Raw genomic sequence first — 26,746 nt, 5'->3', positions numbered from 1 at the left:
ACTCCGACAGTGAGGCTTAGAACTCACCCCTCTTGGCTGTGACCGTCTCAGGTGGAGCGGCTGCTTTCTCATTGTCTCTCCACCCTATCACTTATTTCCAGTCATAGGAAGCTGGTTCTCTGCCCCATTTCTGGTCAATAGCTCACCTTGTCCCTTAACCTTGCCCTGGGTTCCTCTGGACTGTCTTGTCCTTATTTGATGATGTCTTTTCATCGTTCCTACTCCAGTGAAGTTCTAACACCTCATTTTGGAGTTTTCAGTTGATACCGTTTCATCTTATCCCTGCTCACCAAGTCACTGGGCCCTTTCCTCCCTGCCACTGCGTACTGCTGGGTAAGAGGCAATGGCAGGGAGTCAAACCCACGAGTTTCAAAAAAAAGTGTCTGCTGGAAAGAAATACAGGTCGAGGTGTCCACAGTGAGCTGCCTGGACCTTGCTCCTCCCCCACTGATTGGATCTTTTCACCTTACTCTGCAGAAAATCAAACCTCAGCCCTACAGCCCTCTGACTAGCCCACACCTCACATGCAGTTCTCATTATTAGTGACCGGGCCATGGCGAGGGGACAACTGCATTTTACTCTTCCTCATAAGCTAGACTCAAAGTTTGGAGGCTCAGAACTCTTCTGGTTTCACAGACCCAGATGACTAAATTAGCAACATAAATCTGATTCAGGGCAGACTAGCAAAATGCCTAAGTTCCATCATTCAAACTTCCCAAGTAGCATAACTAAGAAGGCACTAACATCTTCCCTCGCTGGAAGGCGTTAGATGCTCAGTGCTTCCATGAAGAGGTGCTCGGACCTGACGCCTGTCTGGCGAGGGCTTCCAGGCTCCTTCAGAGAACTGCAGGCCAAGAGTTGTGTTCCACTGAATCCAACAAGCCCTCTATACTTTCATCTCCAATCTGAAGTCACAGCTTTCACCCTCATCCAGGTGTCCCAAGGCATCAGCCCCCAGATTCCACTAAAACAGCCAGTCTGTGCTCTGTCATCTTCCTGGGAAAGAGCTGTGGTCAGAGAAGTGCTAGATCCACAACTCCTCGACTGTAAAGCAGTCATGCCCTAACCGGGTTCTCGCAACAGACCCAGTGAGGAACATCGCAAGCTGATTTTAAAGCCTAGGCTCTGTACACAACATCCATAGTATTAAAACAAAAACAGTTCTATTCCAAACTAAACCGCTCATTGCTAGTACAAAAGAAATACCACACTCCGTATTTTCTAGACCTCAGCCCTGTTTCGGTCAGACACTTTCATGCCAGGGTTATACTCTTAGGAACTCAGAGGACTGACTCATTTGTCAAGAGTTCGAGTGGACTGCATCACTGAAATCCTTGGGGGTGAGGAGCACTCTTTACTTTCACTAGTACTGGTGGGTGGTTTCAACTGTCCAATCTCAGAACAGATGCATCATGGCCTTTGAAATGCCAACTGGGCATGAAGAAAATGAACAGTTTCTAGTTGCCTATTTTTGTATAATTTAATAGACAGCTTTTAACACGCTACTGCTTATGTTTGGCCTTCTTGTGTCTGTGTTTCTGCCCTTCTGAGTCGGTGGTCTTCTTTTTGTTTCTGTTCCTATTTTTCACGTTGTGTGTTTCATAGTAGCGTACGCCAACTTTTCTAGATCGCTGCTGCCGTGCTTCTCGCCTCCTCTGTAAAAAATGGCACACACACCAAGAGGGAAAAAACCAATCAAACCAACGCTTAAAGTCATAAAGAGGCCCCTCTGTTTCTCTGTGCTCCATTCCCACGTGGCTCCCTCAAGTACTGGCGGCAGCACTCACGATGAGAGGCTTTACCAGACTCAAGCCTGCGCTTCCACTGCAGCTTGTGACAAGTCCAAGTGACAGGCTGCGACGTGGCCCAACCCTCAGCCAATGCCTGAACCTTTTCTCTGCACTCCTGCCGAGTGGTCCTCTGGTCTAAGGCTGGACACTCATTATAAGCTCTCCACCTCCTAAAGGGGACCCCTCCAGCTCTCGAGAGCCTCGTTACAGAGCTGAGCCTCACAGACGGCAGCCATCTGTCTGCCTACACAGCTCAGCTCGTCATGTGTCATTTCCCTGAGGCCACATACAACCAGCACTCTTTCCAACAGTACTCCGCGAGTTTGAGGACAGCAACTGGCATTCTTGAAACAAGACATACACTCAGCTGACCTTCATGCAGTCAAGGTCAACTCTTGATCCTATTTCACTGACCTCAACCAGGTCACTTAGGACTGGGGTTCCTTGACTTAAACACTAGAGCATTAATTTCATAAAGTGTGAGTTGTAAGAAATGGACTTCCCCTCTCTACTCTAAACTGGGTGATGCTGAGGACCAAAACACGTGCCTCCTTAGATGTAAGCGTCCTGCGAGTTTTGTCTGGCTGCTCCTCTTCCCTCTGTGCCTTCCTCTTCTTTCCCTTTTTGGGAGGTGCTGGAAACGAAACACGAACACACACAGAAAAGAAATGGGAAATTTTATTTAAAATGTACCTGTGAATCCTAAGGTAGGAATGAGCTTGATATGCTAGAGGAGGAAGGCAGAAGGCCAGTGTGAATACAGTGTGGTGTGAGACACAGATAAAATCAGGACAAGGCCAGGAGGCTGCCAGATTGGGGGTAGGGGTAGGGGTGGGGGTGTGCTCCCAGGCCTCCAGTTTATCTTGAAAACTGGATGCAGAAATTAGAATGACTGCATAAAGAATAAATATATGAACCATCTGCCCGCCTGAAAAAATTTGTCTTTGGATCCACACTTAGATTCCAAGTTTAATAATGTATTCTTTTTAGAGGAATTTTCTTCAATTACCAATTTAACCCCAAGAAATGTGCAGAATAAAAACACAATAAGGACTCCCCTGAGAGCTCAGTTGGTAAAGAATCCGCCTGCAATACACCAGACCCGTTGGATTCCTAGGTCAGGAAGATCCTCTGAAGAAGGGATAAGCTACCCACTCCAGTACTGCTGGGCTTCCCTTGTGGCTCAGCTGGTAAAGAATCTGCCTGCAATGCGGGAGACCTGAGTTCGATCCCTGGGTTGGGAAGATCCCCTGGAGAAGGGAAAGGCTACCCTCTCCAGTATTCTGTCCTGGAGAATTCCATGGATGGTAATAGTCCATGGGTTCACAGAGTTGGACATGACTGGGTTGAAGGGTTCAATCCCTGATATGGGAGGATCCCACAGGCCACAGGGCAATTAAGCCTTGCACCACAGCTACTGAGCTGGAGCTCTGCAATAAGAGAAACCACCAAAATGAGAACCTGTGCATCGCAATGAAGAGGAGCCACTGCTCGCCACAACTAGAGAAAGCCTAAGAGCAGCAACGAAGACCCAGAGCAGCCATAAATAAATAGATTTTTTTTAAAAAAAAAGATAACACGATTTGTGTGATAAATAATAAGTGGAACCAGGGTAATATGCCAGATGTAATAAATATCAGGATGACAGTACAAGAGGTAATTCCCGAGATGAAACTTAAATTTCCCAAAGTTTTGAAGATGCATATCGCATCTACCTGATTTCAGGAATTTAACTGTACCTGTATCATCTACATCTTCTTCAGATTTTCTTTTTTTTTGTCCTTCGGATTTTGCAAAAACCATTTCACTCAGTCCCTTGGATATCCTGAAAGGGAAGAGTCGGTTAATGAAACCATCTGACATTTCCCTCCACTGACCACAGCCCACACAAACGTGAGGACGGTGACAAACTCCCAGGTGAAAGAAACCTACTCCTCTTCACGTGGTTAACGCCACTGGCAGAAGCAACACCATCTCTGCAGCCCCTGGATATCTGTGAAAGACCCAACTACTACGCTTCTCAAGGTTCAGACAGCTGTACATTTTAAAAATGTACAGCAACACCTTCCCCTACCCTGTAAAAAACTCCTTATGGCGAGTTTCTGGCAAAACGAATAAGCACACAGCAATCTGTGAGATCAAGAGGACACTACCTGATTGCTGAAAACTTCTTAGCTTTGGCTTTGTTTAAAAATCTCTGGTACTTGGCGATCTTTTCATCCAGGGCTTGAATAACGGCCTTAGTGGTGTGTCCCGTATGTTCCTCCTGGGACTCTGTGTAAGACTCGTCCTCATCATCTCCTAGGTGCTCCTGTTCCTCCTCCTCCCTCTCTGCAGAAAGGCTCTCCAGCTCGTCATCGATATCGGACATCTCCAGAGGAACCAGGTCATCCCCAGAAAACTGAGGCACAACGTTGATCTTGCCAAAGTTCTGCCGGACCCGCGCCAGAATCTGCTGCATTTCTGAATCGATGCCACAATGCTGGGGCTCCTCTTTTTCCTTCTCGAGGATGGATTCCGACTCCTCACCTACTGTTTCTGCGACTTTCTCTCCTGGGTTGTTCTGGGTTGTTTCTGCAGCAACCTCCAAAGATGAGGAGGATGGAAGCTAGTCGGGAGAGAAGGGTGGCGGTGGGGAGAGAAACGGAATCAGAAAATGAAAACTGAATTTCTTTTTTTATTTTGTTACATTGGCGTATAGTGGATTAACGGTGTTGTGTTAGTTTCAAGTGTAGAGCTGAGTAATTAAGTTACACATATACTTGTCTCTCTTCTTTTACAAACATTTCCCCCAATTTATAATACTGCGCAGAAGTCCCTGCTGAATTTCTGAACTTACACATCATGCTCTCAAACAAAGCAGTCCTATTCTCAGGACTAAGGGAAAGTGTCAAAAACATGCACACCTCAGTCATGTTGTTAACGTATCGTTTAGTCAATGTGCATTAAGCCCTGAACCCAGCGTGGAAGGATTAGAGGAATACAGCTACGATCCAAAAGGGGGCGCCAACTCAGAGTACTCAGCCACCAAAACCAAAACCACCAGACACTGTAGACACAGGAGGCTGCCTGCACCATCCCTGAGGACTGAGAACAGGGGCTGCTGAGAAAGCACGTCCCCAGGGACCACACACCCTGGGGGAAGGATGGAGGCCCAGCAGAATGCTGAGGGCCAAGGAGGTGCTGGTTTAGAAAGCGCTGAGGGTGGAGGAGAGGCACCGAGGAAGCGCCGCGCAAGAAGAGTGGGAGGAAATGGAAGATTCAGAACCAGCCCTGATGCCAGGCACGTTCTGGAGAAGGGGCATAGGGAAACGTGGGCTGGCAGTGTGAGGCCTCACATAGTGCCACTGGGCACTCAGAGCTGAGGCTGGAAGAACCCACGGAATTTTCCAAAGGTGAGGTGGCTGAACAAAGCACTAAATACATCAGGAATCCATGAAATTCAGGAAACAGTGTAAAAAATTCCTACATATGTTTTCATACATTTTTCTGTTAAGGTAGTTTTTTAGCTTTGAGATTCTCAAGGGAGTTTCTGCCACCACCAAAGAGAGGGAAGGGCGAGTCACAGAGCGGGAGAAACTGTCTCAACTTAACAGCTAGACATGGAGAAAGAGTTAAGAGAAAACCCCGCCGTTTCCCCACAGGGTCACATGGGGGCAGAGACAGCTCCTTGGGCCAGAGGCCTCGGCCCCACCAGCCACAGTGCTGCCTACCCCATGGCCTCCCTCCAGAACCATGGCACATCAGGCTCCCGTTGCCTCAGGTGTTAGGGGGTACCGCTCCCGACACCTGGAACCTCTCCTGTGACATCCATGGAGCTCCTGCTTCAGGTTACCAAGGTCTCCCCTAAAAGGCCACTTCCCCAGAGGCCGTCCCTAACCACCTCATTTACAAAGCACTCCTGTCTCCCACAAACCCTCAACCTGGTTTAGTTTCCCTCATGGCAATCACTACATCCTGACATCACATATTTATCTGTGTACTACGTGTCTTCCAATAGTGTAATAAAAATATGCAATTGGCCTCTGACACCCAGTTGCTGGCACAAGAGCTCCTAAAACCTTTGGTGTCTCTTGTTATTCTTAGTAAGTCCCTCTGCCCCAAATCAGTTTATGCTAGTGAGATGACTGTGCTGGGGACCCAGCTTCAGATTAGGAGCTGGCCACTGAGAGCCCAGGCAACTGCTGAGAAGGCTGGAAATTGAGTTCAATCACTGACGGCTAATGAGCCTGTCAGCTGCACCTGTGTAAAGAAGCCTCCAGGCTGGTGAGCACCATGACATGCTGAGAGGGTGGCCTGCCTGGAGAGGGTGTGGACACTCCATGCCAGCTTCCGCCCCATAGGTGCCCTATGCCCCTGACATTTGGCTATTACTGACTTATATCTTTTATAACAAACCAGTAATCACAAGCAAATCACTTTCCTGAGTTCTGCAAGTCCTTTTGGCAAATGATCACACATGGGAAGCCCTGAATTCGTAGTCAGCTGGGCAGATGTGTGGGTAGCCTGAGAACGCCATCTATTCTGGCACGTGAAGTGGGGGCAGTCTTGACCTGTGGGGTCTGCACTAACTCTGGCAGTTACCCAGCGGGTGTCTGGAGCCTGCGTAACAGGTACAGAAACATGAAGCTTATCTGAGATCCGAAAACACCAGGTACTCCTCCACTGGCACATGGACATGGGTGTGTGTGTGCATGCACAGGAGGGCAGGGCCTTGTCCTGCAGTACCAGTTGTCTGGTGGTTTTAGGGGAAGAGGAGAAAAGGGTGAGTAACATCAGTTTCAGGTATGTTGATTTTGAAATGCTGGAGAAAATATTCAAATGGAAATTTCTAGCTGACAATGGAAACTCTGGGACTGGAGCCAGGTGAGAGGATATCAGAGAAATATGGACCGAAACGACTAGCATGAAGCAAAACTTAAAGCCATCTCTTCAAGAGACTTGGCTGAGCTCTGAAGAAGACCCTAGAAATAGAAAAGCCAAGTGCCCAAGTTGGAGTCTTGTGCAGTCCACTGCCAGGAGAGACATCCAACGGTTGGGAAGCTTCTCAGGGTAGCTCAGAGCCCCCAGACCTAAGACTTGCCCTGAGCATCCACTGTACCACTCTCCTTTCCCGCCTGATCACGAGCTTCCTGAGGGCAAGGACCATACTATCCAATCCTGTGCTCCCAGTGCCCAGCACCTGGTTGGGTTTGAAACAAAACAAACCTTGGAAATGCCTCTGTTCTTCAAGCAGAAGACAAGACACTGAAACTGTAAGTGAGCACTCGCATGTAATGAGCTCTCCATTTCCAAAGCCCTGGAGACTGGCATTTACACTCAGTCTCCTATCACACCTCTACTTCCAGGTCACCCCCCACAAGGTCACAGCCAGTGGCACCTGGGATGGGAGACACCGCAGCTGAAAGTTATACCCCAAAGGAAGATGACTGCAGTCCAAAGACATGCGGGTCAGTAACCCCACTTCCAGAGAGGTGGGTCCACCCTTGTCTTACCTCAGGGGCTGCTGGGGGTTCTGCATTGGGTGGCTTGACAAAGAAAGGAATCCGGCCCCTCTGCCAGTCATTGAGGACCATCTTCCCCACAGTCCGCAGGTCGGGCTCTCCACCCTGAAACGTTGCAGAAAGATGCCCGATTCAAACAACAAAGCCGCCCCCCGCTTTGGTGGCACATCGCTGTCCCAGCCGTCTGTCACCACCCTGCCAAGGTTCATACTTCACACCGCTCACACACGTCCCCCCAAAAAAGGTCCACACCACACACCGCGCACACAGGCCTGAAGCAGATCCCAGCCTGAATTCTCACAAACCTTGGCTCACCTTTAATAATTTCCCTGTCCGGAAAGCTAGCTTCTCCAGAAAGTCCTCAGCATTATCCCAAGAATCAATCTTGTACGTCTTGCTGATATATTCTGGTTTTGCTCGTTCAAGTACAGCACCAACGTGGTCTTCAGGAGTCTTAATTTTTTCAACTTGAACCTAAATATTGATAGGAAAGCTCCTGCTTACAAACTTGACTATGGAAGCAGTGAAGCTCCAAGTGTTCTTTGTAATCATGTCTGAAAATAGATTTCAACGCCTGAAAGCAAGCGGGCCTGGAGGTGATGAGACATGGTCGGCTGGAAGGAGCGCCATGGAAAGCCAACCGCAGCTGGGAACCCAGAACCCTGCTCTAATCTGGCTCTAATCCGGCTCACCACAAATGGATGGCACGGCTTCCGCAAGCACCTTTAACTTGGAATGCTTTGTGCTACTGACTTGCAGAAATGGTTAAAAGTCTGCCGATTCCAGGACACAAAGAGAAGGGAATAAATGGTTTAAGGAAGGTGGGGAGGAACCGCCCAGGATGCACATAGCCAGAAACACTGGTGAAGGTTAAGTGGAATCATTTAAAGCTCTCGGTTGTCTTCAGAAACAAGTGAGGAAATGACCGAGTTCCAAAATGACTCAACCCATAAACCCACGAAGATGAATTACTGTTAAACATAAACAGGCCCTGCTTCCCTCAGGATCCCGTGCGTAAACGACAAACGCTTTTGTGGGATGACGTTGACCAGATATGCCCTTCAGCCTCCTCCAACAGGCTGAAGTGGAACAGACAGGCCGCCCTGTTCAGTGTCATGTTCCTCCAGCCTGGCCAGACAGGCTGACCCCAAAGTGCCTGCTGAACGAGTAAAAAGCAGAGGTCTCCAGAGCTCCCCACAGCACGCTCCCCTCGAAGGCAAAGAGCCTCCCGGGACCAAAATACTCACGACTCCTTTCAGCACAATGTCCGTCTCCGAGTCCTCGGAGGGGTAAACCACACCCGGACAGTCGATGAGGAAGATCCGACGCATCAAGGTAATGTACTGCCAGACCTAAAAGCAGAGACTTCCGTTTCTGACTGCTCCGGGTCAGTCCCGGAGAGGGGTTTCACAAAGCCCCGATGCTCACCTAACGAGAGAGGGAGCTGGGGCTGGGGGTCGGGTATGGAGGGGGTCATAGGGGTGCAGCCTGCTAGGTAATGAAGCTCCAAAGCCCCTCCTCTATATGCCATGCACGAGGCACTTCCATGAGGCATAAACTATAGTTTCCATCAGCTAAGAGTCTAAAAATAATGCAGAGGCAGGCTCTTCATCTAGGATTGTGCAATCATGTCCAGTAAAGCTTTCTCTGACTTCTCTGCAAGTGCTTCTGGAAGCTTAATACTGCTTGGCCCCAGTTCCTTTCAGCAGAACCATGCTGCACCCCACACTCCATGCTCCATGGCAGGCCCCCTAACCAACACAATCTATCTTAAACTTGAATTTTCTTTCTTAAGCCAGACACCAAATTTTCTCTAGTTTTATCAACGCAAAAGGTTGGACTGACATGAAAACAAGACTCAAGTGGCACACAGCAGACCATGCCACAAGCAGGCAGTGGCACACAAAGTACTCTTAGTCTTATCAAAAGGGCAGAAACAGCTCCAGGACGTTGCCACCTGCGACAAGGAGACTAAGCTCCCAACGGGAATCTTTATCCAAGGGAGGCAGACAGCCATCCCCGTGTCCTGAATTAGTGCGCTCCGCGGGAAATAAGTCAGAGTGGAGAAGAGCCCTCGAGCCAGACGTACCTTTGTTTCACCTGCGATGGGGGCCACATTGCAAACCTTCTTGGAGCGCAGTGTGTTTATCACAGAGCTCTTGCCAACATTCGGATAGCCAATGAACCCCACGCTGATCTGTTTCTTGTCAGTGTGCAACTGTGCAAAAAAAAGAATACACACCACACACACCTGGAGTGAGTATCCTGGGACAAACAGGTTGTGTTACTTTGCTGCCATAAAGAATACAGTACAAAACTACCACTACGACTTGATTTAAAGCCCAGACACGCATCACCGGCCTAGTCTGAGTGGCCTGCATACACATCCTCATGAATAAATCAGAGGTGAGTCAGCGCCTCAGTCACTCATGTGAAATTATTCTTGAATGTTTTAAGGTTGAAAGTATGTAGGTTGAGAAAGAAAGAAAGAAACAGCTCGTTAGTCACCAGTTTAGAAGAATGCTGTCCACTGATACAATGTCTTCAGGGAGAACCTTAGCAGATGTACCAATCCCATGACCCACACCTCCTCTTCTCTGAACACCACATTTTGCATTTTCATTGCCAACGACAAAAGACAAGAAAGTCAGTCTCAAAAGCTAGATAGCTGGGTGAGAGTCTCAAGGAGGCAGAGCTCAAGCAGAGTCTACAAATCAATGGGGGCTTCTGTCTAGAGGAAGAGGACTGAACATCCACGACTGCCTCCCTCCACAAACCCCCTGGATCCACAACAGTGAGAATTCACACCCCCCCACCCACAGAGCCAACAGCAGTGTGAATGCACATCCCCTCCACCCCCACGCCTGGTCCCCAGAGAGCCACACACATAAAACGGAAGCATGAGCTAGAGATGAGATAACACAAACTGATGTGAGATGTTAACAGAATATTACAGTTAAAAAGTAGTATCTAAAAAAAAAAAAGTAGTATCTAACTTGACCCACTACAAAATATGAAAGCTACCTGGCTGCAAAGGTAGAAAAACTAAAAACGCAGCAAATACACTGCAACACGCAGTGAATACAGGCCTTGGGAATAGGCAGTACAGTCCTCTCTAAGGCTGGGACTGAAATCCAGAGGACTGACCAGTGGACTGTCTGCAAATAGTCACACCTCTCCTTCCCCTGCCCAGCACGGGCATCCCAACTTCTCTGCCCTGGAGGCTTAGGAGACAATAACTGTTTTGGAACCCTGTATGTCTGAAAATATTCCTAAGTTTCAGGCCTGACAAGGACCCTAGATTTAGACATAACAGTTGCTGAAAGCAAGTGTTCAACGTCTAAATACTGAATAAGGCAACTCCAGGCCCCTACTCCCACTGCACTCTTAGGATCCTGGCAACCAGGTCCACACACCCCCGAGCTCGAGACGGGAAGACTCCCTTCTAGGGAAACTCACAGGTCCAGGAGTAAGACCTACAGACGGGGCCTTCCCTGATGAGTCAGTGGTTAGGGCTCAGCACTTCCACTGCAGGGGCACAGGTCTGATCCCTCGTCAGGGAACTAAGATTCTGCATGCTGCATGGGGAAGCTAAAATAATGAGAATAAGAACAGACCTACAGACAGCGACATCTAGAATGTCCCCCAACGAAATTCTGGGTTCTTCCCAGTCACCCTACAGTAAAGCCTCTCAACAAGCCTACCCCCTGCATAAAGTTTCTGTAGCCTTTTGTGTGTGTGTGGCTCACTCTTAAAAATGAATGGAGAACCAAGAATAACCAGACATTGGAAGTGTGACTCTAGTAGAAAAGACAGGAAAACAGCAACTTGGAGGCAGTGTCAATGCAGGAAAATGTGGAGGACAATTCCCAAATACCACTACCCTCATCGTCCTCAGACACAGAAGCTAGTGTATCTGTGAAACAAAACAGGCTGTTAAAGGGGGTAGGGCGACTCGGAGTTAAACAAGAGCTTTCGGAAGTTAAACATTAAAAGTGAGAGGCAAAACATTTCGTGATAGAACAGCTAAATGACCGAATCAAGGTAACTGCCCAGAAAATTGGACAAAATGTCATAAATGTACTGAAGCAAAGAAAATTCAACAACTGGGACTTCCCTGGCAGTCCAGAGGCTAGAACTCTGCGCATCCACTGCCCGGGACATGGGTTCACGCCCTGGTCGGGGAACTAAAACCCCACAAGCCACGTGGCAAGGGCAAAATTAAAAACAAAGAAGGTTCAATGTGGTACCTTCAACATTCTAAGAACAAATGGTGTGAGGGTAGAATGAAGAAATTTGCAAAGGCAAGGTCTCAAAAAAATGTTCCCCCGAAGTACTCTTCTTCAGAAAGCTTTTGGAAAACACATTCCATCAAAAGGAAGGAGAAAACCAAGAAAGGAAAGAGATTCAGTGAACAAGGGAGCCAACACAGGGAACAGCCATATGAATTCTCAGATGATGGTGAAAGGAGACCCCAGGAAGACCCGGCAGCAGTCTGGGACGTGGCCCCACCTGGACGGGAGGTGCTGGACACTCTCAAAGTTCCCGCACTATCGAGGATTTGGTGACACGTCAGTGACAAAGAAAGCGGAGCTACTTAACACCAGATAAAACTGAAGGTCCTGTTAGAAAGGAGCTATAATCACAGCATTGTGGGTCAGCGGGGACTGACGATTTGGTCATAATACGGTAAACACTGAACAAACAGTAGTTTAACCAAATGCCATGCAAGGACACAGGAAGTGGAGCGAGAGGACGGGGTAAGAAATCTAACTCTCACTTTCCACAGCAGGAACTTAACAAATACGTAAAACTGAGCAGGGTGGGGAATGAAAACCAAACTCATAAGCGTGTACAAAAATATGGGAGAAAATGCCAGAAGTAACAGCCATGAATTTCTTCTGGGAAGCAGGGAAGGGTAGGACAGAGGTCATGCATCCTTTGATAGAAGCCAGGTAAGATGAACTGAACTCACGAATACAGAGTCACGGGTGCAGAACAGGAAATTTCGAGAAGGTCTGCTTTCAGAGTCCCCCCGAGAACTAGTGTCTGACCAGGGATCAGAGGCTGGAGTCCAGCGGGGTCCCTTCTAGGCAGAGGGGAGAGAATGCATGGCCCAGGAGCCCAGAGTGGAGAGAGTGTTGGGAGGGGGCAGGTCATCAACCCGAGCAGAGGGTGGACCATTCGATGCCAGGGACATGGCAGAAAGCAAAGTGACGTTCATCGGGGAAGGGGGTACAGGCTGAGCTAGAGAGCATCTGAGGATCCCCTGTAATCCTGAGGCTCCGTGAGTGTTTACATCTCTGGAACACACCGTTCTCACTACCGAGAAGATGTGGGAGGTGAGACACACTCTGGGAAGAGAAATTCTCACACCAACCCACAGCCTTCCAACTCCAGGAGGGGCAGGCCAGGTTTCGATACCTTTCCAAACTGCCGCAGAAGCTGAATAAACGCTCCTTTGCCAAAGGGGTTAGTAAGACTCGCGTGGAAAGCAAGTGTCGGGTAATCCTGGGAGAGGATGGCAACCCATCGTTTCTAAAGGGAAACAAGAAAGAAGCTGGTAAATTGGAAGTTGTTTATTTACACCACAGGAAGAACCAGAGAGTGAATGACAGGACAGTACTTCACATACACAGCTGTCCAAGGAAAATGTTAGCTGCATTTCTTTGAAATATTTTTTTCAAGTATGACGGTTGATGCTGTTTTTTGCCTTATAAACACAAAACAGTATTCCCAAAATGCCTTCACTGTTACTAAATGCAATTAACCTAACATGATGTGAAGCGGGCCAGGGGCTGCAGCTGCCGCCCCTTCTAAAGGGCCCACCCCAGTCCTCCTGTGGGCACTGCAGCTCTACCACTGCCAACCATCAGGGATCAAAGGTAACTGCCCATCATCACTGAAGCCCATTTTGGTTTTGCTTTCAGTATAGACACCTCAGTGACTACAACCTCAACAGTGCAACACTTTATCTGCTGCCCCAAATACTAGTAATCACGACACCTACTTATTCATGGATAACGAGCCTCATGGCCTTGGTTATCTGTTTTGCATTAGCAGCTGTACTTACCGTTGCCCAGGTTGGAACAAGGTCACATTTGTTAAGAACAAAAATGAGATGTTTCCAGGGTTTCTCTTTTTTCAAGTAAGTCTCAATGTGAGGGGAACGTGTACCCATTGGATCTCTAGCATCAAGAACTTGAACCACAACATCTGACGAATCTATCACCTGCAAATTCAAAGAGGCAAAAGTGATTTGCTACAGTAGTACAAGGGCAAAATGAGAGAGAAGGCATTTAAGGGAACCTGGGAAAAATAAAGCAATAACAGGGATAACCTCTCAACAGTGTTATGAGGAGGGCAGGTTGTAGCCAATCTTAAAACCCAGCAGTCAGTATTCTAAAAAGTGTTCTTCACCCGGTGGGTATCTGAAACTTGTCAAAATTTCAAACAGAACTGGCTTGGACGAAACCAGTCTATTTCATGACTGCCATGCAATAGTGAGTAGAATCATTTACTTCTTAAACCTCTAAGTTTCCATGTTATAAGTGTTGTGTATTTTACCAAAAAAGTAAAAAATTTAGTTTGCCTTCATGATACTAGTCTCCTATTATGTTACCGTTTAATTACGTGACTATACTTGAAAGATTTTGTTACTGAGAACATTACTCAAATTCAACTCAGCCAGCTGAATAGCACTGGACCAGGACTCAGGAGACACAAAGGCTCCTGCACTAACTACCTGGGTGAGCTGGGGAAGGGACTCAAGCTTTCTAGACCTGCATTCTCGTCTGTAAAACAAGAGGGCTGGACTAAGGAACTCAAAAATTTTCATGCAGCTCTAACATGTGTAATAAATCTCAGTAGGAATATCATTTTAGCAGGCAATCCAAAGAAATATCAATATAAACAGAGAATATATGAATCCATGTAATTTGGCTGTTACTATCATGTGAGTAATAAAGAAAAATGCAGTCATCTAGAACAACAGTAGTATGTGCAAAGCCATATCCATCCTGCTTTCTCCATGGAGAGAAGACAGATGGATGGACAGAGCATCAGTAGCTCCAAGTCTGTTGTCTCCCATAAGATCATGAAGGCCAAAGGAACCACTCAATGAAAGAAAATTTAAAGTCCTACCTTGTACAGCTCACCCCATATTCTTTTAGACTGTCCTTTTTTAAATATCTCTTCTTGGGCTTCATTTCTAAATAAGAAAGCAACCAAAGTGAGCAACTGATGCGCTGTAACAATTAAAAGGATATTTTAAGGAAAAATCAATCATGTGCTCAGGGAAAAGGGTATCAAAACTAGTTGTTATCAACATTGCTAATGATTAGCGAAATGTAAATCGTAACTACAATGAGGTATATCTCACACCAGTCAGAATGGCCATTATCAACAAGTTTCCAAAAAATAAATGCTGGAGAGGGTTTTGAGAAAACGGACCTCTCCAACACTGTTCATGGAAATGTAAATTGCTACAGCCACTATGGAGAACAGTGTGTGGATTCCGTGGAAAATTAAAAACGGAGCCACCACAGGACCCAGCAATCCCATTCCCAGGCATATACCTGGAGAGAATCGCAATTCAAAAGGATGGATGAACCTCAGTGCTCAATGCAGCACCAGCCACAAGAGCCAGGATGTGGAAGCAACCTAAACGTCCACTGACAGAGGAACAGGTAAAGAGGCGGTGGTACATGTATACAGCGGCCTACTCCTCAGCCAGAAGAAGGGGCCAAACAGCGCCACAGGCAGAGATGTGGGTGCACCCAGAGACTGTCATACAGACTGAAGTGAGGCAGAAAGAGATCAATCCTGCATCATATTGCTTGTGTGTAGAGTCCAGAAAAACGGTACAGATGAGTTTACTTGCAAAGCAGAGACAGTCACAGAAGCAGAAAACAAACGTACAGTTACCAAGTGGGGAAAGGCGGGGGTGGACTGGGAGACTGGGACAGACATATCCGTGCCGCTACGCATAGTACAGGTAACTACACGAGGACCCACTACACAGCACGGGGAGCTCGACTCAAAGCTCTGCGGTGGGACTTCCCTGGTGGCCCAGTGGTTAGGCATCTGCCCTGCAAAGCACGGGATGGGAGTTTAACCCCTGGTCGGGGAACTAAGATCCCACATGCTGTGGGGCACCTAAGCCCAGGTGACACGGTCACTGAGCCCGTGAGCTGCAGCTCCCGGAGCTGGCATGCCCTAGAGGCCACTCTCCACGGTAAGAGAAGCCACCGCTCCGCAACGAGAGAGAAGCCTCCGCTCGCCACACGAGAGAAAGGCCAAGCGCCGCAACAAAGACCCAGTGCAGCAAAAATGAATAATAAGTATATATATATGAAATTTATGAGGCAGCTATAATTTAGGCAGTCTGTCACAGAGATTTATGAAAAGGAAATCAGCAGGACCTGAAATGTAATTCGCATGCCAAAGCTCCAAAAGAGAGTGACACTTTGCTGGTAAGGTTGAGAATTTGTTTACTAGCCTCAAAGATATCTACCCAATGTCTCTGACTCAAAAAACTAGTTTTATGTCTCCCCTATTGCTGACTGAGGGCTTCCCTGGTGGCTCAGATAGTAAAGAATCTGCCTGCAATGCTGGAGACCCGGGTTCAATTCCTGGGTGGGGAAGACCCCCCTGGAGAAGGGAATGGCCATCCACTCCAGTATTTTTGCCTAGAGAATTCCATGGACAGAGGAGCCTGGTGGGCTACAGTCCATGGGGCTGCAAAGAGTCAGATATGACAGAACTAACACCACTGCTGACTGTACCTTTTCGAGGTGGAAAAAATTCAAATCAGCAGAAACATACAAAGTTCAAACAGCTCTAGGAAAAAATGAACTCGCTGCCTCTTCCTGCTTGGCCTCAAGTGGCTCGATTTTACCTCTAGGAGTCCCAGGGTTAGTGGTGGGCTGAGGACAGCACCGAGGCAGTGGCGCTGATGCAGGGACAGCACGTTTCCACCAGGGCGCCTGAGGGACACGGGATGGGGGACCGGGAGCACCAGACCGGAAGACCCTTTCTGGAGGGCAATGGGGCAGCCACCGATCAAAAGCCTGCCTACTCTTGGACACTGTCCTTTCCCCTAAGAATTTATCCTTGGGGAGCAATTCAGGATGAGAAAAAATGAGTCACACTGACATTTTACCCTACAATCATCTACCACAGGGGAAAACTCTCAACAGTATGAATGTCCAAACGTGGAGCTGGCCACGACATAAACCTACTCTGACGTGAAACACTGTACTGCTGTTGACTAAGTGCTGACATGGAAATATATTCTTAATAATTGAGAAAAATACATTAAAGTAAAAGCAAGTTAAAATACAGTCTTAAAGTATTGCATTTATAAATAAAAACTCCACGTTAGAAACATCTAGAATTGTGTGTGTGTGTGTGTGCGCGCGCACGCGCGCTTCCCAGGTGGCACTGGTGGTAAACAACCTGACTGCCAGTGCTGGAGACATAAGAGATATGGGTTCAATTCCTGAACTGGGAAGAGCCCCTGGAGGAGGGCATGGCAACCCAATCCAGTATTCTTGCCTGGAGAATCCCCATGGACAGAGACACAACTTAGCATGCAGGTGTGTGTATCATATATATACACACACACACACATATATATACATATACCCTTGAATGATTCTTGATCTCCTTTTGGGTATGAATCCCTATGAAAGTATGATGAAAGTTATGGATCCTTTTCCTCTCCCTCCTCTTCCCTAAAAACAAAACCTCACTACTTTTATGTATGCACAAGTTTTCCATATTATCTTCAGAGGGTCACAGAAACCTCAAAGGCCATCCACGAACCCCTCTCAGTGATCTGGAGACTCTGGTTAAGGAAATCCTGATAGTCTTCTTCTTTTCTTTCTACTGCATTTCCAATTTAACTGTATTTTTAAAAACTGCCTGTGACAGAATGTACTGCTATTATTATGGAGAAAGTGTCACTTATTTTTATTTGGGGGGATTAAGAGGCCAATAGTAAATCATCTACCTTAAATTATCTTCCATCTGGCCCCAACCAATTTCACTAATTTTTCTAGTATAAAGGAAGAGGCTAACTCCATCTACGAGATAAATCATTGAGGTTCTTGCAGGTAAATAACTGTACAGAAGATGTTTGTTTTACAAAACATCAAAGGATGACATGTGCATGAACTTTGAAACAGTACCTCACACCAGTGTCTTCAGCTACCAAGTCACGATCCTTGCCCTGGTCATAGCTCTCAGTGGATGTTTCTGCATTTTCTATAAGTGACTGCATATCACTTGCAAATAAATTTGGCCGCTTCCTCTGCGCTTTGGGGCCAAATGTTGTTTCGAAGCTTTCAGTATCAAGGATGTGCACCTTTGCATTCTAAAGAGAAAGGAGAATTATAGGTAACACTAAACAATGCACAGAGAAAAAGCAGAAAGTTCAAAACCTACCCAGGAAAGGCTTTCTGCTCTCATTTTTACAAAGCTCAACCCATACCAAAATATGCAACATGAATACAGCCTGACTTCTCATCAGAAATGCTTATTTAAATAGCAGACACACTTGTTCCCCTCTTCTTCAAGTTCTGTAAGCTTCCTTGGAGAAATACAAAATACCAATAATCAAAGCAAATATGAATAGCTGTGTGTAAGACTTGCCAAAACTCAGCTTTATTTCATTTATCATAAGCTTTTAGTCAAATGTAATTAAGGCTACAATACTGAAAATTAGCTTCTCTTTTCTAACCCCCTTTTCTTCTTAAAAGTTTTCAAAGAAGTGCATAAAATTCGCCAAATTCACAGATTTTGTCAAGGACAATCATACTCATATTTGTGTTTTTTTTTTAAACCAACTGTAAATGCCAACTTTTTCTTGGAAGTTAATTTCTTTCATGGCTAAAAGGAATTGCTTGTTTTGTAAGATGCATTTTAGTTTCAGATAACATTTTCCCTAATTTAGGTAACGTTTTTTATTAAATGCACATGGAAAGTCTTCAGATGAAAAACATCTAGCAAAACTCCAAAATAATAGTTTAGATGTGATAAAAGGAACCTGATCCTAACTAGAATTTGATGTGCCTATAAAGGAGTTACGAGCAGAGGAATTTTTGAAGCAGGATGAAAGTCACAGTCTGAGTTAGGATCTATCACGTAACAGTATGTTGTTAATAGCCAGCAGAGAATATCCTCGGTTAAAAAAAAAAAAAATCACCTTCTGCCCTCAGTACAGGCTCCCCTGTAAGCACCAGCTACTAAATTCAGAAGACAGAATAACCCCATGGCTTCTAAACAGAATCCCCTCCAACTCCTAGAGATCCTTAAGACATTATCATTTTCTCAGAGTCTCTAACCCATCTTTTAGTTTACTTTTACTCACTACACTCCAACAGGGGAACATCCCCACACAAAACAGTCACATTGCACATGAAAACTAGGTTCTAAAGTCACTGGGAAAATTATGACCAAGATTATCCTTGAAAATCTCTTAGCCTATAAAATACAGTATACCTGGATCTGTGTCTGTAAACCTATACCTCAGGAAGTACAACGTAGTAATATGCAGGGTACAATAAAATACACAAAGTAAGTTACAGTATTTTGACTGTTGCATTGCTATAGAAACACAGTAATTATTATGCACATACAGGTGAATGTGCAAAAGTTAAAAGTGTACCTGATTTGACTACGTGTGTGCGTGCATGTATGAGCTCAGTCTGCAACCCCAGGGACTCTAGTCCACCAGGCTCCTCTGCCCACGGGACTTGGCTACACCGCGCAGCACATCTCAGAATCAGATTTTACAATGAGCAGTAGCACAGGGGCAAAGAATCCACTTGCCAATGCAGGAGATGCAAAAGACTTGAGTTTGATCCCTGGGGTGGGAAGATCCCCTCCCTGGAGAAGGAAATGGTAACCCACTCCAGTATTCTTGCCTGGGAAACACCATGGACAGAGGCGCCTGGAGGGCTAGAGTCCATGGGGTCCCAGAGAGTCAGACAAGACTGAGCAACTGAGCACACACACACACACACACACAAGGGTTTTCAAGGCCAAAGCAGGAAACTCGCCAGTTACCCTGAGTACCTGCACCAAAATACAAGCTGGCCGCTGCAGTCGTGGGCCCTCCGATCCACGCTAGCAGACATTTAAGCACCGCATTTTAAAAGCACTGAGCAACTGGCATGTGCAGCAAAGCAATAAACCCACAACAGAGCTGCTTCTCTGTTTTTCTCATGAACAGGATTCAACAGCGTGTTAAAAGATGGCTTTAGGGAGAACAGACAGAGAGAACAAGAGAAATGAGCACCTTGTCTGCGTTTCACGAATCACACTCATGTGCTTCCCTGACAGAAAACAGTCACTCCACTAACAGGTGCCATTCTTCGAGTCCATCATAAAACAAAGCATAATTGACAAAACCTGAGGCAATAACCAGGCCCTGGGTTTTATTCTGTTCTGCAAGTAAACACTTCTCCTTGAACTCTTTAATTCTTGTATGTATGTCAATGTTTTCTTCCCCTCCTGATGCTGGAACCGAAGCTCTGTGCTTTAACTGATGGATAGTTGAGGAAATTATTATTCAGTTCATGTAAAAAAGTGCGGCAAGCTTTGGGCCGCTTCTCTGGTTCCCTGTGAAACTCACTCCACTCAAGCCAGATTCAGTCCTTACTGCACTTTGAACTTCATTGGTTTTAACAACCAATCTGGCAGGTACCCCTTCCTTCAGGGGACAAGACTCTTCAAGGAACTCACTGAAGCTGAAAGTACTCAACACCAAAGTCTCCTTTCCTACCAACCCAGTTCTAATTCTACGTTTCCCCAAAGTTTGATGCAATTACCGCTTAAACAAGTTTGCCTGCAAAAACTTTTAAAAATGGTATTGGTGATAGCCATGATCTATTTAGCTGTAATTAAGTGGTGGCCTGAGTGCTTGCTTTGTGCCAAGAGCCTTAATAGATGTTTCATCTGCATCCCATTACCCAGGAAAGTGAAAGCTCAGAGACACCTAAGGCCGCAGAAAGGGCCACAGCAAAAAGGTTAAAAGTAGGGCCTGTACTCTGGTCCACCATGCTATTGAACCTCTCTGACAGAATTCGGTTCATGCAAAAGGCGAGATCCTTAATAACGGCGAAAGAAGTCTCAGAAAGCTCATCAGTACTGCATTAAGCACTATTCTCTACAGAAAAAACAAGAGCTAAATATGGTAGAGAGGGATCTGTGTGGTCTGCCAGGGACACCCTCTGTCTTACATGAGGCCGGATTCGATCATGGAGAAGAGACATGGGTAACTTGCTTTGCTTCATGACAACTTTGTATGGATCCTTCAAGACTGTGTCCATTTCCTCTTGAAATTTTTGTAATGATGACTGCTTGATCACACGTGTATTTCCTGTTTTACAAAAGAATGTTGCCATTTAATAAATTGCTCCTTATTGCTTTCGCCTCCATCTTCCCAGTGACACAGTGAACGGCAAGATTTTTAAATTGCCCTCACTTACCCAAACGCCTGACACATCTACCCTAAAGCCATTTTCAAACTTAAAAGGAAAAAGCCAAAAAACACAAAAACTGCCTCTCCTGCACTCATACACAACGGACTAAATCACCAACCCAGATACACAGAGGGTTTCAGTAGTTTTCCAAGTCCAATTTCCTGACTGGACAAAACTGAAAAATAAACATCACTGAATGGAACTGAGATTTGACAGATGCCCCTCTTCCAGCTAGACATGGCAAAGAAATTTGCAGCCAATCACAGCTGATCAGGTAGTGTACGCAGAGAATCCCGAAGCACAGCACCTCCTAAGAGTCACAGCTCCTGTTTTGAGGATTAGGAAAGCTTGAAGGGACTGTTACATTAACCAACCAAGCCCTGCAAGGAAACAAAATGAAACCATGTAACACCTCCTGGAGTACACCTTGGAAGTGAGAGACTGTTCACTAACAGGTACGTTGCGGCACACATGCCAAACTCCAGGGGAAGGTCACAGTGGCAGTAGTTAATGCTTCCACTGTACGACTTACTGGACACTATTCTAGACTCTTATACATCACCTATTAACTCATTCAATTACCACAGCAGACCTACAGACAGGTGCTATTTCTGTCTTCATTTTGCAGATGGAAAACTGACGAGCACCCTTAAGAACTTGCTCATGGTCCCAGACAGGGAAGAATGAGGACTCACACCCAGGAGGTCTGGATCTAGAGTCACAGGACCTTGCCACCGTGCTAAAGGCCTCTTGAAGAAGTTCTCTTGGACACTTTCCTGTACCGCACTTTTCTAGAGGATACCCGTCCCACCCAGAGATGTTACGAGATGTTCAAGGACAGTTCAAACAGCAGGCAAACAATGGGGTCCGGCCACCTGACGTGTCCACACAGCTGGCAGTGCTGAGGGAAAGGCTGAGAGCCCCAACGGAGATGAACGTGGGGTTTCCAAAGGAAGAAATCCTGCCTCCTCACTGCCTCTGGAGACAGCTACTCGCTCTAGGGAAGGACTAACGAGAGGTCCTTTCATTGCCACTCAGTCCAAATACAGCTGCACTGAGATACAGGGCTTCAGAGGAACTTCAGGCTGAAGGCAGGAACACGCCTCAAGGCACCGTTCAAACAGTCATCTCTCCAGGCGATCAGAAATTAGAAGAGGAACACAGGAGCCCTCCGAGGTCTGTGAGTGCTAGTCATTAAGGATGATCTCGTCTAAGAGGTTCACTCCCAGTGAACAATGATGAGCTCTTTTCAAAAGAGGAAGTCATTTATGAAAGCCACCCGTACCACTTTTCTCTGCATTTTTCCCATGGCAGGGGCTTCTTATCTCATTCCTTTCTCACATTGTCCTTGACAGTTTCCCAAAACCTCAACACCTTTTAGACACCTGAACATTCTGCCCTTTCCCACACAGTGCACATTTCCTAGGGCAAAAGTAGCAGAGGCTCATACTCACCAAACCACTTAATGTTCGGCTCCACTCTTGCCACTGTGCCAGGAGCCACCGTTGACTGATACTGCAGAGGCTTAATCACTTTACCACGGCTGTTCCTAAATGAAGGAAATAATAAGATTTGGGTTGAGGACAGAAGAAAGACAGGGCAAATTTCAGTTTACAGAATACCCTTTCCATCAAAAGGACCTCTCTTTTTTTTCCTCCTCTTTCCCGGTTTTAAGTGATCATGAAATACAGATTTTGGTAAACAAAAAGTCCTTTGACATTCAAAACAGATTGCCCCAAGCCATTTAACCTCTTGCAACAGAGCACGTAATGATTTTTGCTCGATGAATAACAACTAATGCCCGGGTTTAAAAATCTGTTTACTGTTTGTTTGCTTTTAAATAAAAAATCACATACTTGAGCCTTTTTGGGATCATTATTTAAAGCCTGGTTTAAATGAATTTTAAGTAGAGGGTGATTAATGCTGGAACTCAAAATACTAAAACAAACTGCAGAGTAGGTGACTAAAGCAGATTAAGTTCATTGACGTTTGTGTTTTAGACACATCTTTTAGAACGGATGAAGAATCCAATTACCAAACAAATTAAGACCAGCTCACACAAAATGTCATACTCAGCAAGTCCCTGTGGTCGAAGCTGCCTCAGCAAAACTCAGAGTTGTGATGAGTGTCCAAGTGCCACAGTGTGGTGATCTAAAGTCTGGCCTTAAAAAACTTTTTTTGCTGCTTTCATGACACTGCCCTATATGCTTTGTTCAAGAAAAGCAGATTTCTATCTGATGGACATTTACTGAGATGTAACACACGATTCGTGGAGGCCAAGGCTGTGAGGAACAGGGCTATTGTAGGGTAAGGACTATGACACGATCACTATTTCACCACTCACTACCCATGTCTCTAACTCAAAATCCACAGTTGATCATATAAACGGTATTTGAAAACACGCTCAGTTGAACAAATGTTGAGTGCCTGCTCCAGGCAAAGCATCAGGAAAGTTCTGTATGATTCTGACACATAACTGTTCCTAACGTACCAGTTTCTTAATCTCTTAATGTTTGATCTTAGTTTAATCAACAGCAGAATAGACAATAATTCTTGCTTTACATCTCAGAGAGAAAGAGAAGGACAAATTAGGATAGCAATGCTGGCTTGGTGTCACATTTGGGGATGCCTACCTGGGGAAAGTAGGGGTGGGAGGATCAAGGGCTTCACAGGTGCAGCTACAAGTCCAGAGCAGGAAGGGAAGGGGGAGGGGATAACAGCGTCCAGGCTCACCTGCGCTCTTTCTGTCTGTACATATTCAGGCGTCGAATTGTGGCCCGGTCCCTCATGTTGTGGCCTCCTGCTCCCTGCACTCGATCTAGGAAACACAAAAGTAGTCTGCACACTATTTGATAACCAACAGGTCTAACTATAGCCATTGCTTTAAGCACACCAACCAGTTCATTGAAAGTAGGCAAGCTGCCAACTCAGCACAAAATCTCCACTTTCTCCACGTGTTGCTCCAACAGAATCATTCCTGGAAGCTACATGGTATGACAAAGCTGACCGAATCTCGAATCCTCCATAGGATTGTTTTGAAAATGATAACAGGTAATGTTTCTGAGTACTAGTTATGGCACTGTGCTATCCATATTAGAGGCATCGTCTTGTAATCCATACAATAATCCTATAAAGAGGGACACATTATCCCCATCGTGCAGGTTAAGAAACTGAGGCACAGTGGGCAGCCATCCTGTACAAAGACAAAGATGGCACAGACAGAATTTGAACAAAAACACTGGATCACCATCTCTACTCTTAACCACTAAGATGCCTACCTCTACCTCTGGGTCTCAGTTGAACAAATACTGAGTACCTGCTCCAGGAAAAGGTTCTGTACAATTCTGATACCCAAGTGTTCTCAATGTACCAGGTTCTTAATTTCCTAATGCTTGATCTTAGTTTATTCAACAGAAAAATAGACAGTAATTTTTGCCTTACATTTCAGGCAGAAAGAGAAGGACAAATTAGCATAGTAATACTAGCTTCACATTTGGGGATGCCTTTCCTGGTGGGCTACAGTCCACAGGGTTGCAGAGTCGGACGGGACTATCAACTGTGCATCAGGTCGCCTGTCTACTCCTGAAGTCATGCAGGAGAAAACAGGCTGAAACCACAGGACTGGCGGCTCTACTGCTCACTAAGGTGTCAACTGTGAGAAGCCACTTCCCCTATTTTGGCTCAGTCTCTTCACCTATAACATCCTGATCTCTAAGGGCCTTTTCAGGCTTAATACTGTAAGATGCCAGTCTGCACAAACTGAATAATTTAGCAGCAGTCCAGGGGAAACATTCAACATGAATTAAAACCAAAACCTTTAAGCCATATTTTAATATGTTTTATTAACTAAACCCAAATGAAAAGGACTCTCACAAGGGCTATCTTGTTCACTCCATGGTGGAACCTCAAAATTCATACACATCTCCAAAAACATCTTTACTGACACAACCATATTTATTTATTTGTAACGTTTTCTATGAACTTGGACGACTCCAAGAGCCAAATCTACAGTCCTTTTCTCATTTAAACGGCCAAAGCTAAGGTGGCAGGCAACTGTGGCCAAGTATAAAAGGCCAGTTGGGTCGGTCTACATCACTTTTATCTGACTTTATCTAACTTACTTTTAGCAATTCCTTGAGCTGGACTGATACAAGACTGACCTATATTGGGGGAGGGGCTTCAACACCCGACACACAGGAAAACAAGAAGGTCAAATTTAAGTGCCCCTTCCAACTCTGAGCTTCCCAGTCTCACCTTGGAGACTCCCCAAGGCTGCCAGGCCTGAGAGTTCCCTTTCCCGGCTTTACACCTGGATTCCCGGCTTTAGACCTGGTTCCCGGCATCTAACCTTAACAGGCGCGCAAGACAGCCCTCCTCAGTGCCTCTGAACAAGCAATCACCTTCTCCCTTCTCATACCCAAAGGCCACAGCGCTTGAAGTCACTCCAAGCAAGGCCACTCGGAGTCCCTAACCCCAAGCTTCCTCAAAGCCCCCACCCTCCGCAACCCCAGCCGCCCGTACCGGGATTTGTGCTGGCATTAGAGGGGTTGATGGTGCTCCGTCCTTTGTACTTGGGCTTCACCATCTTGCCGACAGGACTGGTACCAGACCGCTGGGCCCGGCCTCCGTGGAGTACAAAAGCTTGTAACTTCCCGAACCGGACCGAGGAAACCCGCGCGAACCACGCTGGACGCGTGTGCGGGACGACGTCACTTCCGCTCGCACCCCTTCTTTGCCCCGCGCGACTTCCTGCGATCGCGAGGAGCGCGCCGCCGCACTCTTAGCTCCGCCCCACCCCGCCTCTTAGACATTTCCCAGCGTCGAGCCCCGCCCCTCTCACTCCATAGCAACCGCCAAGCTGCCCTCCGTAGCAACCACCCAGTTACCCTAGACTTGCGGCCCAGAACTTAGGAGTTCTGCCTGAAAACGTAGATGCCCTTTCCTAAACCAATGACGCAAGCTTAAGTTTAATTATCTTCTGAATTTGTCCTCTGCTGCTGCTGCTGCTAAGTCGCTTCAGTCGTGTCCGACTCTGTGCGACCCCATAGACAGCAGCCCACCAGGCTCCTCCGTCCCTGGGATTTTCCAGGCAAGAGTACTGGAGTGGAATTTGTCCTCTAAGCCCTTCCAAAAGTGGCCGACTACCCAACAGCCAAATACCAATCAGATCTTGTCATCCCTCCGAAAACTCCACTAGCGTATCATCACTCTCAGGGTTAAAGGAGAGAAAGAGAAACTCAAACTCTTTGTTATCCCTACGGAATTTTGAATGATCTTGTCCCTGCCTACTTATTTAACCTCATTTGTACCTTCCTCCCTCTGGTCATTTTCGCTGAATGTTCCTTCTGCCTGAATCATTATTTCCCTAAACCTTTGCATGGCTACTTCCTTCTGGTCATTCAGGTCTCAGCTCAAATGTCACGTACAGGTAAGGTTGCAAGATTTAGCAAATAAAAATACAGGATGCTTAGTTAAATTTGAATTTCAGACACGCAATGCAGTAATACATTTTAGTATAAATCTGTCCCATGTAATATTTGGGACATACTTGTACTAAAAAAATTCATTCTTTATGTGAAATTCAGATGTGATTGGGAAGACTTCCTTGGTGGTCCCAGTGGTTAAGAATTCGCCTGCCAATGTCGGGGACACAGGTTCAAGCCCTGGTCTGGGAAGATTCCACATGCTATGGAGCAACTAAGCCCATATACCACAACTACTGAGCCTGCACTCTACAGCCCACGCTCCAAAACAAGCCACCGCAATGAGAAGCCTCCTCTCAGCAACTAGAGAAAGCCCACATGCAGCAATGAAGACCCAGGGCAACCAAAAATAAATAAATTAATTACATTTTAAAAAACATTGCATGATTTAATTAAAAAATATGATAGGGTTGTTGTTGTTTAGTTGCTCAGTCATGTCCGACTCTTCGTGATCCCGTGGACTACAGCACGCCAGGCTT

General features: G+C 46.2%; 1 protein-coding gene across 2 annotated transcripts; it reads right to left on the bottom strand.

Annotated features, from left to right (window-relative positions):
• Nucleotides 1-1,381: 1,381 nt before the first annotated feature.
• On the bottom strand, nt 1,382-25,454 carry GNL2 (G protein nucleolar 2). Of its 2 annotated transcripts, XM_068964725.1 has the most exons (16): nt 25,306-25,454; nt 23,518-23,602; nt 22,239-22,333; nt 20,542-20,681; nt 17,488-17,672; nt 14,438-14,504; nt 13,368-13,526; nt 12,719-12,832; nt 9,384-9,512; nt 8,542-8,646; nt 7,610-7,768; nt 7,286-7,399; nt 3,944-4,398; nt 3,530-3,615; nt 2,339-2,424; nt 1,382-1,655 (listed from the first exon to the last, which is right to left on the bottom strand). In XM_068964725.1, the coding sequence occupies exons 1-16, from the start codon at nt 25,367-25,369 to the stop codon at nt 1,503-1,505; spliced, it is 2,196 nt and encodes a 731-aa protein (XP_068820826.1). In that variant the 5' UTR covers nt 25,370-25,454; the 3' UTR covers nt 1,382-1,502. The 2 variants fall into 2 exon arrangements, with proteins under 2 accessions (XP_068820826.1, XP_068820827.1); XM_068964726.1 differs by lacking the exons at nt 17,488-17,672; nt 22,239-22,333; nt 23,518-23,602; nt 25,306-25,454 and having other exon boundaries at nt 20,542-20,668.
• Nucleotides 25,455-26,746: the final 1,292 nt, after the last annotated feature.

The sequence above is a fragment of the Capricornis sumatraensis genome, chromosome 2, assembly GCF_032405125.1.
Source record: "Capricornis sumatraensis isolate serow.1 chromosome 2, serow.2, whole genome shotgun sequence".
In the NCBI taxonomy this organism is placed as follows: Eukaryota; Metazoa; Chordata; class Mammalia; order Artiodactyla; family Bovidae; genus Capricornis; species Capricornis sumatraensis.
The sequence above is the reverse complement of the archived record's forward strand: the minus strand, read 5'-3'. Positions and strand labels throughout refer to the sequence as shown.

Coding starts and splice junctions, on each gene's coding strand:
- GNL2 (XM_068964725.1), bottom strand. CDS start 25,369: ATGGTGAAGCCCAAGTACAAAGGACGGAGCACCATCAACCCCTCTAAT. Junction 12,833..13,367: donor TTGTTCCAACCTGGGCAACG/GTAAGTACAGCT, acceptor GTTTCCCTTTAG/AAACGATGGGTTGCCATCCT. Junction 7,400..7,609: donor GGACAGGGAAATTATTAAAG/GTGAGCCAAGGT, acceptor GCAACGTTTCAG/GGTGGAGAGCCCGACCTGCG.